The sequence below is a fragment of the Sciurus carolinensis genome, chromosome 6 (assembly GCF_902686445.1).
Source record: "Sciurus carolinensis chromosome 6, mSciCar1.2, whole genome shotgun sequence".
Classification (NCBI taxonomy): Eukaryota; Metazoa; Chordata; class Mammalia; order Rodentia; family Sciuridae; genus Sciurus; species Sciurus carolinensis.
Genome location: NC_062218.1, coordinates 44869633 through 44889925, shown reverse-complemented (window position 1 = coordinate 44889925; position 20293 = coordinate 44869633). Strand labels below are relative to the sequence as shown.

At 34.4% G+C, this 20293-nt stretch overlaps 1 protein-coding gene across 2 annotated transcripts in view; it reads left to right on the top strand.

Annotated features, from left to right (window-relative positions):
• Il6st (interleukin 6 cytokine family signal transducer) overlaps nt 1-17832 on the top strand; it is a 47559-nt gene extending 29727 nt beyond the window's left edge. The window contains exons 2-11 of one of the 2 annotated variants that reach the window (XM_047555343.1): nt 159-193; nt 2684-2777; nt 3416-3626; nt 4176-4358; nt 6196-6297; nt 6453-6599; nt 7018-7158; nt 9632-9728; nt 11452-11533; nt 12737-17832. In XM_047555343.1, the coding sequence (XP_047411299.1) occupies nt 159-193; nt 2684-2777; nt 3416-3626; nt 4176-4358; nt 6196-6297; nt 6453-6599; nt 7018-7158; nt 9632-9728; nt 11452-11533; nt 12737-13477 (1833 nt within the window). In that variant the 3' untranslated portion in view covers nt 13478-17832. The remainder of the gene's footprint in view (nt 1-158; nt 194-2683; nt 2778-3415; nt 3627-4175; nt 4359-6195; nt 6298-6452; nt 6600-7017; nt 7159-9631; nt 9729-11451; nt 11534-12736) is intronic. The other variant, XM_047555342.1, reaches the window with a different exon arrangement.
• The last annotated feature ends 2461 nt before the right edge of the window (nt 17833-20293 follow it).

Below are 20293 nucleotides of genomic sequence, written 5' to 3'. Positions count from 1 at the left end.
CACTTTCATGGAAAGGTACCTTAAATGCCATCAAAAAAACCTTTGACTTAACTGTTGATAAGTACAGAACATTTTATTCAGGAAGAGTGGTCCCACAATACCCCTAACTAGAGAAAAGATATTTCTCTTATATCTTTTATTCATTTTTTTTCTATCAGCACTTGGTAAGCCCCTGGAAATGGAATGATCTGGGATCTGAATTGGTTGATTTTCATTTTCTTTATTCCGCTCATGGATAATAGAAAATGTATAGTGAGGAATACAGCAGGGTGTAATGTCTAAAGTAAATTTCCTGCGCAAAGCAGCTAACATTACCATGTCTCTTGTGTAACCATCAAGCAATAATCCTGTGACATATAGATTTTTCATTTTGAACCTTTTCCTATTGCAGTTTCACCCTTTAGTTGTCAGCAACAGCAGCTGTGCTTATCTGTATCCCTTCACTTCCAGCTGTGTTGGAGGTTTAGGTCATTGTGTGAATTGAGAATGTCAAAGGCCCAAAAGTAATCTTCTCCCCTGAGAATTTCCTCTTTGTGCCAGGAAAGAAAGCAGTCCTGCTATTTGCTATTTGAGAGTCCTCAACCAAAAATCCTTTGACTTGACCAGGAATTCTTAACCTAGGATTCTTAGGTCCTTTAGAGTTACACAGTTCTTTGGAGAAATTCATGAAATACTTCAAAATGCAGGCAAAATATTGTGTGGTTAGAGTTAGCTTGTACATCTCTCTAGGGTGAGGTGTATAATCTTAGATAAGAGATCTTTGGAGCCAAGAACATGAACCATTGGACAAAGCTTTTCCTAAACTTAAAGAATGTAGCCTCTAGTATCTCTTTATGTTAGAAAATATTTCAGGCCCCTAAATTTTTCCTTAGAACATCATGTTCTTCACTTTGTTTGTGTGCTGCACCATACTTGTGTATATGTTTATTTGAACCTCTGATACTGAGCCTTTTCCCCAGATTCCTGACCTGTTTGTCCTATTCTGTTTTGTCATTTATCATTATTTCTTCATGACCAGCATATCACTGCTTACGTTTTATTCCTATCCTGACTTTACTCCGTTAAATACTGTACTTACAATTCTACTTATCAGATTTTTGAAATATCAGATATAGGAATGTTTTTAAACCTAATTACAGTGGTCCCTCCTTATCTGTTTCACTTTCCTTGAGTTCAGTTTCCTACAATCCAAAAGTACAGGATGGAAAATTTCAGAGATAAACCCTTAATAAGTTTTTAATAACTGTTATTACTACATATTATTATTTATTGTTATTGATCTCTTACTGTGCCCAATTTCCAAATCAAAGTCTATCATTAGTATGCATGTATGTATGTATAGGAAAAACATAGCATATATAGAATGCAGTACTCTCCAGAGTTCCAGGCATCTACTGAAGTCTTGGACGGCATCCCCTATAAGAGGAGACTACTATACTGGTACTTTACACTTTTTTGTTAGTTTGTTTGTTTGGTTTTTGGTTTGTTTGTTTTTTTTTTTTGAAAGGTACTAAGAATTGAACCCGAGAGCACTCTACCTCTGAGCTACATCCCCAGCCCTTTTTATTTTTTTATTTCCAGACAGGTTTTGATAAGTTGCCCAGGGTGGGCTCAAACTTTCAATTCTCCTACCTCAGCCTCCCAACTGACTGGTATTATAGGCATGGGCCACATGCCTGGTGATACTTGACACTTACATCCTCCTATCTCTTTGAATTATTCCAACATAAAGTAATAAACTTATGTTACATTTAGTTTCTTTTTATATTCTATTTATGTGCTTAGAGGTTTTAGGCATGTATTTTTGTATTTCTGTATGATTTTTCAATTTGATATTTAATAATAAATAGTATCAACTTATTTATATCGTGTGTGTGTGTATATATATATATATATATATATATATATATATATATATATACATGTACACACACATATTTGGTGGGGTGGGGATGCTCGGAATCAATCCCAGTGTCTTCCCCAGTGAGCAACTCTAGGCCTATTTTAAAATATTATTGGTGTCAACTGATTTTTTTAAATTAATATAATTGTAAGATATGGCATTCAATAGAATGAGAAAAGATTTAGAATAAAATTAAGCAGTAATGTGTTGATCATGAAGAGGCAGTTAAATGACAAAGCAGAGAAGAGAGAATAGGCAAATCAGGAAGACCGGAGGAAAGGCTGCCAGCACAGAGATTAACGTGGTTGTACATATGAGTATAGTGCAGCATCTGTACAGAATAAAGAACATAAAATTATAAGAAATAAATAATGACATCTTTTGGTTATGACTTAGAACACATTTTTATCTTTATAATTTTGAGATTAGAAAAAGTTCCTTTAATCTGTAGGTAGGCTTAGTGGCACAGGCCTGTCCTATAGTCCCTGCTACTTAGGAGGCAGAGGCAAGAGGTTTACTAGAGCCCAGGAGTTTAGGGCCAGCTTGGGCAATATAGCAAAACCCTATTTCAAAAAAAATAAATAAAGTAAAATTATTATCTAAATCATCAAGCTATTACCCTGTCTGAAGAAAAACTCAGATATATCTTGATGGGATAGGGAAATGCTGTGAAGAATTAGAGACATCATGTAATTGAAGAGCAAGAATATTAAGAACAAAGTAAGAATAATGGATAGGATTTTACCATATTGGTCAGATAAAAATATTGTAAGTTTTTGTGCTTTCTTTAGGACCATCCAAAGCACCAAGTTTCTGGTATAGGATAAATCCATCCCATTCTCACGGCTATAGATCTGTACAACTTATATGGAAGGTAAAAAAAAAAAAGTTTCTATTTTCATCTCTTATAAATACATTTTAATGTTATAGTGTGTTTTAATACTTAAATTTGACGTCTTAATATCAGCAAAGCATTTGATATTTTTAACAAACAGAAATACAAAGCTTTATATAGACCATAAAGAGATTAAGTTCATAAATTGCAAATAATATCTCTTGGATTATTTCAGCACAGTTCTCCGAAAGTTCAACAAGAGGTACCCTTTTGTGTGCTTCATTGAATTCACCAGGGTGCCTCATAGAAAATAATAAATGTTTGCAGTAATCAAAATGTATTCTAATAAATTGATACATGTACATGAGTACATCATAGTAAAAAGAATAGGAAGAAAATACTCAAGTGTAAATAATATAGACCAACATGGCCATAATGCAGAATTCTCTGCAGAACTAGAAGCTAACCAAATAATGCTTCTTCCCCTTGTTCACTTGAGCTTCATGCTTTTACTCTTCATTCAGTGGGTAGTGGTATTACTTCAATACTGAGTGCAAAATAAATTTGCCAGTTTCTTCCAATTAAATGTTTAGAGGTTTGACATAATGGCAGAATTTGTGAATATAAAACAATTATTCAAGATTTATTAAACTTTTTAAAATAATATTTTATTACAGACATTGCCTCCTTTTGAAGCCAATGGGAAAATCTTGGATTATGAAGTGACTCTTACAAGATGGAAATCATACTTAAAAAATTACACAGTTAATGACACAAAATTGACAGTAAATCTCACAAATGATCGCTATACTGCAACTCTAACAGCAAGAAATATAGTTGGCAAATCAGATGCATCCATTTTAACTATCCCTGCCTATGACTTTCAAGGTTTGTGTCTGTAAGATGGAGCCTTGTTCATGGATGAAAATGGTTAGGTATAGATAGGGATCTTGCAAAAACACAAGCAGTCTAAAATTATCACCTCGGTATTAGGGGTGATCATATTTTCAGAAATCAGTCAGAAGGCAGATTTCTTCAGAATATATGGAATAACTTCCCATCCCTATGTGACTCATTTAAACTTTGTAGCATGCTACTGAGCTCATTTAAGCATTTTCTGATTATTAACTGATTTTAGAAATATTTAAGGTTTTGAGAACTTTCTATGCATATATTGTTTATTGGAAGCTTTCAGAGAAGAAAAAATTGCTGTTACAAACTTAAATACACAAAGCATTTGAAGAATTTGGGGAAAGCAAGAATTAAAGTTTCCAAATAATTTGACATATAAGTTATAGTAAAGTACTTTTATTCATGGAAATAAATGTTAAGTGCAACAAAACATGATAAATCACATTTAGAAATGACTATAAGAGATTGAAGTTTCAAATTCACAAATTTTCATTCATTGTATCGGCATCAAACTTTGTTTTAAAGCTACTCACCCTGTAACGGATCTGAAAGCATTCCCCAAAGATAACATGCTTTGGGTAGAATGGACTGCTCCAAGTAAATCTGTAAAGAAATACATACTTGAATGGTGTGTGTTGTCGGATAAATCACCCTGTATTCCAGACTGGCAGCAAGAAGATGGTACTGTGCATCGCACCTATTTAAGAGGTATACCTGACTAGAAACATTTAAGTTGATATCCTTTTTCTAGTGCCTTTAGACAGTTTTTTCTTTTGTATATTCTTTTCTGGTTTATAGGCATTGGAGTCCATTGAAAAGAACCAATTTATCATAACCCTACTAATTACTAGATATGTGACTCCCTGCAAGTCACATTTAATCTCTCTGAGCTATGGACAGAGAAGGGGTAATACTGTATTTTTTTAATACTGCAATATTGTTTTCATCACCACAGGAACACTCACAAAACTGTAAAGTAATGGAGAAATATAAAATAATCTAGTCTTGGGTACTGATTGGTTGTATCTTTTCTGTACCTGACTTGACTCCCTTATCCTTCAGATGAGAAAATAATTCCATAAAGCATCTGGATGATTTACTAAACTTCTTATAGCCATCACATAGGAATGCCCAACCAGAATGCAGGTTTCCTTATACTTTTCAATTTTAAATGCTAACACAGAACAGAAAGTAATGTTTTTTGTTTGATTGAGTTTTTTGATTTGTTGTTTTGGTTGTTGTTTGCCATGCTGAGAATTGGACCCAGGGCCTGGCATATGCTGGGCAAGCCTTCTACCACTGAGCCACATCCCCAACTCCAAAACATGTTTTATAGCATTCCAAAAAGAATTATTCTGTGTAGTAAGTTACCCCTTATGTGGCTGTAAAGTGATGTAACAGCTATAAAGATAAAACAAAAGCATTCAGTGAGTATGTGCTTTTTTAATAAAGAAGGGGACAGTCATTACAGTTTAGCTGTGAATAATATGATTAGTCAGACAAAAGGCTAAACAGAGAGAGAATCTGCCATAAAATTTTTGAGTTTTATTCATTAGTTAGGTTGTTTGGCTTTTACTCACCTATTATTTAATGTACAGTTTAAATACACTCAGTTGTCTAGTTTATCAACCTTCATTGTCAAATAAAAACAATGGTGGAACCAAGGAGAAGACAGATTGGAAAATAACTAAACAATAGAAACCTAAGAAGCCTAGTGTAGGTTCTGGAAACATCAGGGTTTCCGAGGCTCAACAGCCCTGAAAGAATCATCAGTGTCACAGCAGACTTTAAAAATAGCTCATTTCTTGATAATATGGTCTCATCAAAAACAGGTAAAATTAATCTGCTTAAGAAGGCAAAGGTACATATAACTTCATGAGTAATAGTTAGGGAAATACAAGTTCTCATTGAAGATAAAAGATTCAATATAACAAACACTATTTTCTGATATGGATAGATAATACACTGTTTTAAAAGAAGGAAAACTTGCATGCTAAAAGAATAGATTACTTTGATAATTTTTAGAGATTTTTTAATTAAAGAAATTCTGCATTTAAGATAAGTTTTTCTTTTAAAATTGCAGGGTAAATTATCACTTTTTTTTTTAATTATCTTTTTTTCCCCGACTCACCTGAGAAGCCAGAACCCTTAATGCTTTCCCATAGGTCTTATTAGTGGCATCTTGCTCATTAGGCAATTCTCAAAATTAGGTAAGATTTATGAGTTGTCAAACTAAATAAGATCTAGAATAATTTGAGGTCATTGTTTTAAAAATCCTGAATGTAAACATGATCATTGTTTATATTAACAATATAAATATTTTTTATACACTGTATTGGCAATAAAAGTAACCTTGACTTTTTATGAATAGTTTTACTCTTAAGCTTGTGTCCCATGCACAAAAGATAATGTTTACTTAGAAAACTGCCATTTTAAAAGAAAGGAAAAATAAGTGGTAATGAAATTATAATGTAAAAATAGATAATGGAATTATTTTGAATTTTTCATTATCAAAAAAATGCTTATTCTGCTATTCTTACTTTAGGGAAACTAATGGAGAGCAAATGTTATTTGATAACTGTTACTCCAGTATATACTAATGGACCAGGAAGCCCTGAATCTACAAAAGCATACCTTAAACAAGCTCGTAAGTCCACACTTCCTTTGAAAAATGTTGTTTAGTTTTAACAAAGACCTTTTATCATCTTTAAGTAAGGATACATCTCATTATATCCCAATAATTCTAGTTATTTTCTAAACTCTGTTGCTTTTCAGTTAGCAAATACATTTATTCTGTTGCAGCACCTTCCAAAGGACCTACTGTTCGAACAAAAAAAGTGGGGAAAAACGAAGCTGTCTTAGAGTGGGACCAACTTCCTGTTGATGTTCAGAATGGATTTATCAGAAATTACACTATATTTTATAGAACCATCATTGGAAATGAAACTGGTAATAAAACTATATCAGTTACTAAGAATTAGATTTTTTTTTCTTAAGCTAGTAAGTAATAGTTTCTCACCTTGTGGCATTATCCATCTTTTTATTGTGTATATTCTTAGGAGACACTTGAGAATGTCATGCTTCTGTTCATAGATTTATTTTTAAAAGTATTACGTTGTGCTTAAGGAAGAATATGTCAAGAGTTATGAAGGTTGTTTTCTGGGAAAATGTTTTTATTACTTTTTTTTTTTTTTTTTTTTTTCGGTACTGGTGATCAAACTCAGGGCCTTGTGCTTGCAAGGCGAGCACTCTACCACCTGAGCTATCTCCCCAGCCCTTTTTATTACTTTTTAATCCTTGCACAATGCCAAATATAGGACAAAGCAAAGATCTTGAATTACTGAATAAAGTTGTTTATTTCTTCCAGCTGTGAATGTGGATTCTTCCCACACAGAATATACACTGTCCTCCTTGACCAGTGACACTTTGTACATGGTCCGAATGACAGCATACACAGATGAAGGTGGAAAGGACGGTCCAGAATTCACTTTTACTACACCAAAGTTTGGTAAGAAATGTTAAAGGTTTGATTTTTCTTTTCTTCTTTTTCCTCATTTATCAGACTAGAAACGGGCTTACTGTGCTAAAATTTTGTTTCAAAGTTATACCTTTAGCGGATAGGGGCATACCTCTGTGATACCCAAGGCCATGTGTTTTACCCAGCACCAGAAAACAAAACAAAAGTACCTTTGGATTCATTAGAAATGAAGTGTTCATAAATTATGATTTTTATATTTATATGGTTTCAGTTATTTGACCATTTTGGTGTTATACTATTTCTGACTGAATTCACCTATACTCTGAGTTCCACCAGAACTTGCATATCCTCCTCAGTGGGTTCATTTTTTTCCCACTTTATTAGTTATAGTAGTTTTCCATCTTCTCTACTCTTGTTCCTTCCCTTTATAATCAGGTTACTTGAAAAACTACTTGAACCTGTGGCATCTTCACTAGTACCTCCAACTCAGTCTTTAACCTACTAAAATCAGGCTTCTCACCCCACCGCTGTTCTGACACCTCTCTAGTGTTCTCGTTGAAGACCTAGACATCATATCCACTGTGTACTTTATCATCTTTACCTTTTATAGGATCTGTTGGCCTTTCCGTCCTTGAAACTCCCTCCTCCCCTGGTTCATCTAACTGTATTCTTTTTTCTACTAGCACTCTCCTAAATCTTCTTCCTCTCTGGCACTTCCCTCTTTCTTTTTCTGTTCAGTTTTTATGTCATCTATTCCCCAGAGGTCTGTTCTTAGCTGATTTCTTTATCTGCTATTCATACTCCCTGTCCATGACTAAACTATCCTCTCTTTCCTTCTCAAATACATTTCTCTTTCTTTGTTCCATGCCACAAGCATCCAGCTCTGCCAAAACAATTTTAGATGTAATTACAAAAAAAAAATTGTTTCCCTTTTTTCCCTCCTTGACACCAGTGTCAAGTTCTATCAGTTATACCTAATCATTGCTTGCTCCTGTGCTTTCAGAATCAGCTTGCTCTGACTGCAAGCTCCTCATTACTCAGTCCACCTTTCCGCACATTGTTCTAGTGCAGGTCCTCCTCTTTTCTTGTTTTGGTTGTTCCTGTAGCCTTCCAAAAGAAGGCTTAAATGCATTCCTTCTCCCACTATTTGAATTACTATAGAAATTACCTTATTTTCTTGCACTGTATTTGTGGCTCTCATCCCCAAATGCCAACAAAGGGAATGATAAATAGCAATCTCCATGTCCATAATTAGTTCATTGATTGCTGAATGAGAAAATAAATGATGACTACATAAAATAGATAATAAAAGGTCCTGAGCATTCCTGTTAGGGCCAATAATGAGTATAGTTTTGAGGATAAGGTTTGTCCTGTGTGGTGACATGTTAATAGATATATAGCAAATGATACTTGAAATGAAGCATTGAAAAAAAAATAATAAAACATGAAAAATATTTTTCCTAATTACAAAAGTAATGTTCATTATAGGGAATATATACAGTAAAATATAGAGGAAGAAAAATCATTCTTAATTTCTCATTCAAAAATAATCTAACATCTGTCTTTTCTATATATAACTTTTTTTTTCTAAAATTAGATCATACATACTAGTATTAGTGCATAATCTGCTTTTTTTCAATTACTTCCTCATGGCTTTCATTATGGCTTCTTCACATGGTGTGGGGTCTTGCCCCATAGAATCTTGTAACTTAGTTGAAGAAACATGACAAAAATAAAAATAACTAAAAACGGCTGTGTAGATAGTGAGTGGGGGTTTAAAGATGGTAGGGTTTTCATCTTTAAAGTTTTCATGGAGAAGGCAGTGCTGGAGCCTTAAGTTTAGGATGTGGACAGTTAAGAAAAAGAGGATGTCATAGAGTGGCATGAGCAAATGTCCACAGCATGAAAACATAAAAGCCACCTTTTCTCTGCCATTCTGTGTGCCTAGTGAGCATCTCTCCTAAAATTCTCAACCCTAAATCCAGTGTATTATCTTTTTAAAAGTAACTTAAAATTTTTATCCCAATGTATTTTTATTCCTTATAGAAAAGTTAAATTTGTAGTTTAGTTTCATAGCTTTTTCAGTTCCACCCAGTGTTCATATTTATTCTGATATGATTTTCCCATTATATGGTGATGAATATTAGAACTCAGAGATAAACTTTTGCTAAGATTCTGAGAGCAGATCATAAATGTAATGAATGGTTAGGTTTGAAAGCTCTAACTTACCAAGTAGATTGTCTTTTGAGTCATTTTACCCCCCCCCCAACGTGTATTTTATGCTTACTACCTCGCCAGGTTATTATGTAAGGAGAAATGGTTAGGATATAATTTACCAAGGGGAGAGAGGAGAGAAACAAACCACTTTAAAGTCTAAAAGACTGAAAAATCAAATTAGGAAAGTACTTCATCTTTTCAACAGGAATTGGTTGGGAGTTTTTATTATTTCCCTTTTGTGTATGCGTCAGCAGTTATTTCTCATCACAACCTTTTCTTTTTTTAGCTCAAGGAGAAATAGAAGCCATAGTCGTGCCTGTTTGCCTAGCATTCCTGTTGACAACTCTTCTGGGAGTATTGTTCTGCTTCAATAAGAGAGACCTGTAAGTACCTATATTTATATTTTTGCATTCCCTTAGCATTATTGATCTATAATTTACATACAGTAAAATTCATCCATTTTGTTTATAGTTTGATGAAAGCTTGTAAAGGTGTACAGATGAATAACTACCACCACAATCAAGATATAGAACATTTCCATCACCTAAAATTTCTTCATTTCTTTATACTTGCCTTCCTCCCTCAACCCCTGACCTCAGGCAACCACCAGTTTGTTTTCTGTAACTGTAGTTTTGCCTTATCTAGAAATTCACATCTTAGAATCAAACAGCTTGTAGTCTTTGTGTATGATGTCTTTCACTTAATATCTTCGAGATTCATTCATGTTGTTGCATTTACTACTTTTCTCCTTTTCATGGCTGAATAGTATTCAATAGTATGAATATGTCAAAATCTATCCATCTGTTATGGAAGTTTAGGTTGTTTCTAATCTTTGGCCATTATGGATAATAGTGCTGTGAAAATTCATGTACAAAACTTTGTATGGGTGTATATTTTCGTTTATCTTGAATAAATAACTCAGATTGGGAGGGTTGGGTTATATAGTAAGCATATGTTTAACTTTGTAAGAAACTGCCAGACTTTTTCAAAATGACTACACCATCTTGCATTCCCACCAGCAGTGTTCTATACCATCACTAACACTTGATTCTGTCAGTTTTTCATTTTAGAGAGTGTGTAGTACTGACTCATTGTGGTTTTAATATTCATTTCCATGATGATTATTAATGGATCTTCTCTTATGTCACATATCTTCTTTTGTGATGTGTCTTTTGAAATTTTTTGTCCATTTTTAAATTGAGTTGTTTTGTTGATGTTGAGCTGCAAGAGTTCATGCTCTCCTTACTAATTTTTGCCAAATGTGTTTTTGCAAATTTTTGTCCCAGGCTATACATTGCCATTTTGTTTGCTTCACTGTGACCTTAGAAAAGCAGAAGTTTTAAACTTTGAAATTCATTTTAATTTCTACATTCTGTGTCATGTTTAAAAAATCTCTGCCTGACCCAGTGTCACAAATATTCTCTCCTGTGTTTTCTTCTAGAAGTTCAGTAGTTTTCACTACCGTGTCTGCAATTTATTCCGAGTTGATTTTTGTGCATGGTGTGAATTCAGGGTCAAGGTAGATTTTTATCCTACAGATACCTAGTTATAACACCATTTACTTTTTTACATGATTAATGTTTTGCTGTTATTATTTCACTTGCCTTGGCACCTTTTCCAAAAGTCATTGGTCTGGACATAAAGGTTTGTATCTGTTTCTGAACCCTTGGTTCTGTTCCATTACACTGTGTGTGCGTTCTCATGCCAATCCCACATTGTCTTGTCCTTTTTGTGTAAAAAAAAAAAAAAAAAAATGATCATAATTTGTATTAGTGGCTATTGATAATTGGAAATTTTTGCTTTTAATTTTTTTTGGCCAAATTAAATTTTTAAGGGGTTTTATTGTAGGATATGAGAGACTTTAAATTGAATACTGATTGAGTTTTAGTTTTTCATTATGAATATATTAAGATCCCTATGTATTTTTAACAATATTTTTCTGTTTGTCACAAGAAAAATAATTTGTTTGGCTTTAGGGTAAAGTAGTTATGTTTTGTTCTTTAGTTAATTGAGTTGCTTCTTAATAGTATTAATTGACCTATTCAGAAAGAGAATATTAATTGTTCATTACATGTGGTTCTACATATGCCTTTTCTCTCTCTTCAGAATTAAAAAACACATCTGGCCTAATGTTCCAGATCCCTCAAAGAGTCATATTGCCCAGTGGTCACCTCACACACCTCCAAGGGTAAGATAAATGCTTCTGAGTTGTTTGTAATACACAGATATATTAGGATACATTTATAGAGTTCAACCAAAAGATATTCAGTCTGAATCAAAAAGTAAATGAGCCAGGTGCAGACTCAGGAGACTGAGGCAGGAGGATCATGAGTTTGAGGCCAGCCTTGACAACTTAGTTGAACCTTGTCTCAAAATAAAACAAAAAGGACTGGTGATGTGGTAGAGTGCCCTGGATTCAATCCCTGGTACTACCAAAAAAACAAAAAAATAACAAAATAACTGAAAATAATATAGTACATAGATGAATTTTACAGTCAAAATTTTAAATAATAACTACATTTTGGGGTTTAACATCATAGCATATTTGATATTCCTAATTCTGTTCAATAAACATTATAAATATTTGATTAAACTTGCAAACTGAAAGCTTGAAGTGCTGAAACTGCCAATCTGAGAGAAACTGTTATACAAAATTCAGGATTGGATTTGATATTTAAATCTGGTTTACCAATCTACTATTTTAACACTGATGAAATGATTTCTGGGAACCTACACTAAACTCTTCAAACTTAAAATATGTTCCAAAGGGGAAATCATTTGTATTTATTATCCTCTAATAACCCCTGGATTTTATATTAACAAATTAAAAATGTGTTGTATATTTTTTACATTTTATAAAAACTAACTCACTGAAGTCGTTTTGTTTTGTTGGTACTGGGGGTTGAACCCAGGGATGCTTTACCACTGAGATACATTTCCCAGTCCCTTTTTTTTTTTTTTTTTTTTTTTTTTAAAAAAGATAGTCTCTCACTAAGTTGCTAAGGCTGCCCTCGAACTTGAGACTCTTTTGCCTCAGCCTCCTAGATCACTGGACTGTAGGCATGCACCACCACACCCAGCCTGATTTTTCTTCTTTCCTAGTTTTTCTGTCCTTTTAATCATAGGCTGCCTTCTCTAAGCATAAAATATTACTGTTTGTAGACCATTAGCTATCAAAACATGACACCAACAGTATTGATTTAGATATTCTAAGGAAAGAGACTTCTTGCTCATTCTTAGCTCATTTTATATAACATTATCTGCATTTTGAATAGTTGACAGTCATTTAGTGACATTACTTCCACACCCACTAAAAGTTATTGAGAAGTTTCAGAGATATATTAACTAAGTGTTGTGGCATAGTTAATAATCCACTTTTTTTCTTTTCTAGCACAATTTTAATTCAAAAGATCAAATGTATTCAGATGGAAATTTCACTGATGTAAGTGTTGTGGAAATAGAAGCAAATGATAAAAAGCCTTTTCCAGAAGATCTGAAATCACTGGACCTGTTCAAGAAGGAAAAAATTAGTACTGAAGGACACAGCAGTGGTATTGGGGGGTCTTCATGCATGTCATCTTCTAGACCAAGCATTTCTAGCAGTGATGAAAATGAATCTACACAAAACACTTCGAGCACTGTCCAGTATTCTACTGTGGTGCACAGTGGCTACAGACACCAGGTTCCATCTGTCCAAGTCTTTTCAAGATCTGAGTCCACCCAGCCCCTGTTAGATTCGGAGGAGCGGCCAGAAGATTTGCAGTTGGTAGATAATGTAGACAGCAGTGATGGCATTTTGCCCAGGCAACAGTATTTCAAACAAAACTGCAATCAACCTGAAACCTGTCCAGATATTTCACATTTTGAAAGGTCAAAGCAAGTTTCAGCAGGCAACGAGGAAGATTTTATGAGACTTAAACAGCAGCAGATTTCTAATCAGAATTCACAGTCCTGTGGATCTGGGCAAATGAAAATGTTTCAGGAAGTTTCTGCAGCAGATGCTTTTGGCCCAGGGACTGAGGGACAAGTAGAGAGATTTGAAACAGTTGGGATTGAGGCTGCAATTGATGAAGGGATGCCTAAAAGTTACTTACCACAGACTGTTAGACAAGGTGGCTACATGCCTCAGTGAAAGACTAATTCCTTCAACTTCACCTATGAAATAAAGCTAAAAATATTTTATCTGTGACGTCAGATAAAAAATTATCTTCACTCCCTGAAGATGAGTATTTGCCCTGAAGGACAAAAATCTCACCTGAACTGTTTTCATTCCAGAACTCTGGGATTTTACTTTAAGCACTACAGAAACTGACTTTATCCTCTGAATAGCTGAATGACTTTGTGCTGTTTTACAATGTTTGCACTGAAGAAAAACAGAAAGCTTGTCTGAACTTTATGGAATTAAACTTTGTGTTTTGCTATGTAGAAAATAGAGTATTTACATAATGAGTAGCGATCGAATAGTTTTTCTTTGGGTGAGAATAATCATCAAAGAAATTGGTTTAGGGATGGTTAATGTGAAAAAGAAGAGCAAGATCTAGATCCTCTACTTCATCTGACATCACAATTTAAAAAGAGGTCCATAAGGCATGACTGAGCCCAGCGTTCGAAGTCTCACCAAAGAAATGGTAGGGGTGGGTTCATTTATAGGACAGAGAATATTCTTTAGTTCCCTTGTTAAGGTAATGATGCTGCCAATTGTTATTTGAGAAAAGGAACTCCAGATCTTTAACTTGGCAGATTAAAAATATTTTAAATATTGTATAATCAATCTCACTAAATTTTTAAAAAATTGACAACCTCTTTGAAGGTCCATTTCACAAATTGAGCAGAGTGCCCTTACAAGAGCTAGGAATAAACATCATGAACTGTCTCAAGCATTTTAAAAGTTGTTTGCCATTTTTAAGGCTTAAATTGTTAACATTTTTTATATACGTGTGTAAACATAAGTGACCCTTGTTAAGACTTCACAGAATTTGGTTGACAAAGCATTTTATACAATGTCAGCAGTTTAAAATGTATTTTTATTGAATATGCCTTGTTTTTAAGTATGCCAAGGTTAAAATTTTTCTAATAAGCATTTGAAGCAAACTGAGTTAGAGGGCAGTATTCATCACAACAAAAAGCAGAACCCTAAAAATGTATATATTAATTATAGTAAATATCAATTAGCAAATAACCTTATTGTAAAGAAACCTAATTGAGAGGTTTTTTTTGTTTTGTTTTACATGGGTAGGGGGATCAGTTTTTGTTTTTGAGATGAGGTCTTTCTGTGTCGCCTGGGCTGGCCTCAAACTTCTGAGCTCAAATGATCCTGCCCAGCCACCTGAGTAGCTGGGACACAGGCATGTGCCATGCATCTGGCAAGGGATAGTATTTTAATATCTGCCAGTTCTGAGATAGAGTGGAACTTAGTTCTACATTGTGATTTAGGAATATTTTAAACCTCTCCCTTCCAATTCTGTTCTTCAGTGGAGAAGCAAGCCAGGCTTCCAGGGTTTAGCATTGAAGTCACTAATGCATTTATGTCATTCTCTAATAACTGTATGTGACCTGGAGGCAGGGGTTAAAGAATGGGGTTGAGTAAGAAGAATTGTCATGCTCTGTTAGTGGTTAACTACTACCATCAAGCGAATTCAGAGGGGAAAGGTTTGTTTTTCTACTATTAAGTTTCAGAAAACAGGCAGACTTAAAATAGTTTGTAGATGTTATTAAAAAAAAAAAAAAAAAAAGCTAAAAAAAATTGGAATGTATTTACAGTTGAATTCTTTTTACTCAGAATATTGACCTTATTAGGCTTCCTGTTTTATTTTATCATTTGTATACTTACATTTATATAATGCCTAATACTTCTCTGAGCTCTTTCACATATATGATCTTCGTGAGAGTAGATGCTTTATTGTGAGATCTAATTTCCTACTTTAGGCAAAACCGACATGAGATTAGTAAAACGATAGAATAAGTAGATGAAAATAGGGCACAGAGAGGTCAAGTAGGGACAGAGACCCCCAGATTCACACTACAAGATTACAGTGTCACCAGCATTCTAGATGGGTCATCAAATGCTGGTCCAGATCAGGACTAGATGTGTCTTTTGCTATGTATATTTGTTAGGAAATTTGTACCTATTTTATTTTGTTTCCTCAAATTAAGTAGTAATGTTATTGTGATCATGTTCAGCTCTAACCTTCCTCATAACAAATAGCAGTGTTGTGAAGAACATTGTGAAGTTTGTTCATTTGGGGGAGCATTTATAAAATGTGAACTCATGATCCAAGGGCATGAGAATAGAGGGTCATGGAAGAAAAGACTGCATGTAAGTAAATTTGCATGTTGAATCTCATATAGAACATGGGACAGTGAGAGAATGTCACAGAGCACTTTAGACATATTAAGTGGTTACATGGTTACTGTGCAAAAATTCATTCAGGAGAAAAATATTGACGCACCAATAAGTAATGTGCATTTTTGCCCAAAAAGAAAAGCAATCATAAAACTTGTTTTAAATACAAAATTACTTTTCTAGAGCATGTTTTAGAATAATCTTTTAATGCATGTACATTGTATTGTAGGTAGACAGAAATCCCATTTATTTATGTAAAAACTAGTTTAATAAAGTTAGTGGATCTATTACTCTTTAAATCTTCAGTGTGGTTTAATGCTAGCACACCAGAAAACTGTCTCTGTGGACAAAACTAATACACTGCTTCTAATGCAGTTTGCCCCCTTTAGGATTAAAGAAAAAAAGAATATAACCTGTTATATGTGCTGCTATTGTAATTTAAGTGTCAGTTACTGGTCTGTTTGGTATCTTACCCTTAGTTCTCATAAAGGCATAATACTGAATAATTATTAGAAAATTAAAACTTCAGACTTTTTTTCTATTAAAATCTAATTTTTTTATCCTTTTTTAGAATGAATCTGTGAGTACTCAGGAACATACCCAACATTTGAATAGTCAGGGAAAAAACACAAAACTATTTATATGTCATCATGCCTGTTCTCTACCTAGTTCATTTAACTTCAACCTTATTCCTTGAAAAGTGATTTTACCACCTGAAGTCACCTGCAACCCTAGCTCTTATCGTGAAATTAAAGGTTAATGAAGTTTGTATACTTATAAGACATTTATTAAAGCTCATATTTAAAATAGTTTTAGAAATAGAAATCAAATCATTTTTAAAGGTGTCATTTTGCCCATATTAACTAGTTAAAACCATACATACATGTAAAAGTATAATAGTCGTATAGAATTCCCAGAAATATTTATCTATTGGTGTGTGTTTAAACCAAGGAAATCAAGCAGGAGCCATCTTTCCCCATTCACTTATATTCTACATCATTCTCCTATTTGATTTTACTCCGCTGGTTTTAAAAGCAAATTTCTGAATTTGCTTGTGTTTCAGTAAAGTTTACTTGTGTTTCAGTAAAGTTTTATTATGGCAAAATGAGTAAAATATCAAAACAATAAGCTATGTAAAACAATGTTATTTAAAGGAATTGGAATAGTGCTCTATTGTAAGCATTACCATTAGATTATATTGCCCAGGTAAGATTGCTTTTTAAAAAATTTTTGTACTTTTATGTAAATTTAGAAAATATGCAGCCATAAAATGGCTTAGCCTAAAATCAGGGATGATCACAGACTGCAAAGAAAAAAGTCTATACTAGCAAACCTACAGCCTAATTCTTTAGAGTGGTCCTTGGCAGCAGTTCCTATTCCAACTGTTAAATAAATTGGATTCAGATATAAATCAGAAGAAAATTTCTAAAGCTGAGTATAATAGCTTTTGAATTAATTGATTTTTTTCATCATATATTCTCTGAATCTGTGCATTAGCATGATATTCTAGAGCACACAGCATTAGATAAAAAAGGTGGCAGCTCAGGGTGAGCTCTTCTGTTACTCGTTCCTATATTTTTAAAGGCTCTTTGCAGTCAGTAACTCCCTCAGAGTGGTTAATTTTATTACCCAATTGTTGATAGTTGATGGATCATGATAAAAAAGCATTTAAGGCCAGTGGTGATAAATATTCCAAATCTTTTATCCCTTGAACACATGCTCTGTCTGGTAGCTACAGGTTTCAAGTGTTGTTACATGAATAACAAAATGATGTGTCAGAAACAATATAAAGGTGTGTATTTGAAAACTGTTTAGTCTTAATGTGCATTATATTGAATGATATACTCTAAAAGTAAATGTGCAATTTGCCAGCACAACATGCAGTGATTAGCATTAGGTATGTGTCCTGTGTATATCCTAGCCATGCCCTGTTTCTTATGAGTGCAATCCTTTATGTTCACATGCTGTCTCGCTCCACCTCATCTGACTTCATTTAGGAAGCTCTATGTATTTTTACCTTTGTAGTGAATTGCATGTGCTAATTAAAACCATGGCTGTGATTTTATGTTGATGTAACTAAATATTATCATAAATGTTTATATATCAGCTCTAATCATTTAAGAAATAAATTCTCATTCAAGTTTTTTCTGTGTGGTTACAACCATGTGTGATGCGTAATGCTTGCGGTAATGTCAGTTGTCAGTACTGTTATTGGTTAAATAAGGGTCTTAGTGTAAACAAGATGTTTTATGAGCTGTGGCTTTTTAAATGTTCACTTGGCATTATGGAATAGGATTTAGAAGAGCAATACACGGTATTAGCCTTAGTAATGTAGGATGGAGATGGCAGATTCATTTACCAGCCTTCTAGATTTACTCCACCAGTTCTGGAATCCCAGCAACTTTTTCCTTCAGGGATGAAAGGGACCTAGCACAGAGGTACTTGCCTTCTCATGGACTGTGTGTGCCCACACTGTGCTTCATTTTCCCTCCTTGTCAGGGGAAACCAATCAGTGAACTAATCCCTGAGTTAATGGGATTAACTCAGTGGTAACTGAAGTGGTGGGGCATGGCTGGAGGAGGTGGGAACTGGGGGCATGGTTTGGGGGTACATATTTTGTATCTGGCTAGTGGAGTCTCTGCTTCTAGATCATCATATGAGCCACTTTCCTCCAACACACTCTTCTGCTATATGAGCCCCGAGGAGTGGAGTCTGCTGTCCATGGATTGAGACCTCTGAAACTAAGAGCCCCTAAATAAACCTTCTCTCTTCCCGACAGTTGTTCTGGTCGGGTCATTTAGTCACAGCAGCAAAAAAACTAAGGCACAGGTTGACACAGTGTCCCACTGTGTCCTGTTGAGATCACTGAGTAGGAGTTTATGAAACATGCAGTCAACAAGCCCACCTGGAAGGAAAACATCTTAACTATTAGAATTTTGTGCCTTCACATTATGATTTCACCTAATATATGCAGTGAGTTAAAAAATACACAAACCAACATTTTATCCCTTCAAATATATCAGTTTATAGAAACAATATCTTGGCTCTAGACTGTGTTTGTTATTTAAAATCACGTTTAGGTATGCCTGTTTTTTGTTTGCTTTGTTCTGCTTGGCAGTACTGGGGGTCGAACCCAGGGGAATCCTACCACTGAGCTACATGGCCATCCTTGTTATTTTTTGAGACAGGGCCTAAGTTGCACAGGCAGGCCTCCAACTGACAATCCCCTGCCTTGGGCTTCCACGTAGCTGAGATTACATGAATAGGTCACTGTGCCTGGCTCAGCCTGATATCTGGAATGTATAGTGCCTCTTGTCTGATCCTAATTTGAACAATGGATATAGCCCTTCCTGCTTCCAAAAAGATTACAAATTTTGTTTTTCTGGCACTAAGGCCAAGAAATGATTCAGGATTACTTAACTTTCCATTTAAGTTTCGTTCTTTCTGAAGTAATATTACACATTCTTTTTATACTTTCAACACAAAAAACACTACCTCAAACTACATATATGCTCTTCCATACACAGTTAAGTAATGCTTTGGCTAGTTAATGGGATAAATGGGGAGAAAAGGAGAAAGTTTGGTAAAGCAGCAAGTCTGGAGGCAGTCAGGGCCCTGATGCATGTTTGGGCTGCCTCTCCACCAAACTAGACAGCCCTTAGCCAAGCTATCTAATTTCTCAACAGCCTAAACCAGTTTTATTTCCACTGAAGAGATAAAACTCACTTTATTCAAAATTCAACATTTTTTAAATTATGTTTTCTCTCAACTGCCAAAGCATTTTTTTTAACTTGGGTTTTTTGTTTGTTGTGTAGCAGCAGTGGGAATCAAACCCAGGGCCTCATTCATGTTAAGAAAGTGCTCTACCAGTGAGCTTCACCTCTATCCTCTAAGGGTTTTAAGCAGATGAGAAGGCATAGCTTAGTTTTAGAAATCTGTAGACAGAGCATTAATCTCCAGGATATACAAAGAACTCAAAAAACTTGATACAAAAAACCAACCTAATCAATAAATGACAAAGGAACTAAAAGGCACTTGACAGATGAAGAAATACAAATGGTCAAAAAATATATGAAAAAATGTTCAACATCTCTAGTAATTAGAGACATGCAAATTAAAACTACCCTAAGATTCCATCTCCAGTCAGAAATACAATCATAAAGAATAAAAATCATAAAGAATACAAGTAACAATAAGTGTTAGCGAAGATGCAGGGAAAAAGGTTCACTCGTGTTGCTGGTGGGTGCAACCACTCTGGAAAGCAATATTCCTCAGAAAACTTGAAATGGAACCACCACTTGATCCAGTTATCCTACTCTTCGGTATATACTCAAAGGACTTAAAATCAGCATACTACAGTGATGTGCCACATCAGTGTTTTTAGCAGTTCAATTCACAATAACCAAACTGTGGGATCAACCTAGGTGTCCTTCAACAGATGAATGGATAAAGAAAATGTTCATATACACAATGGAATATTAGCCATGAAGAAGAGTGAAATTATGGCATTTTCCAGTAAATGGATGGAACTGGAGAATATCATGCTAAGTAAAATAAGCCAATCCCAAGAAACCAAAGGTCAAATGTTCTCTCTGGTAGGTGGAG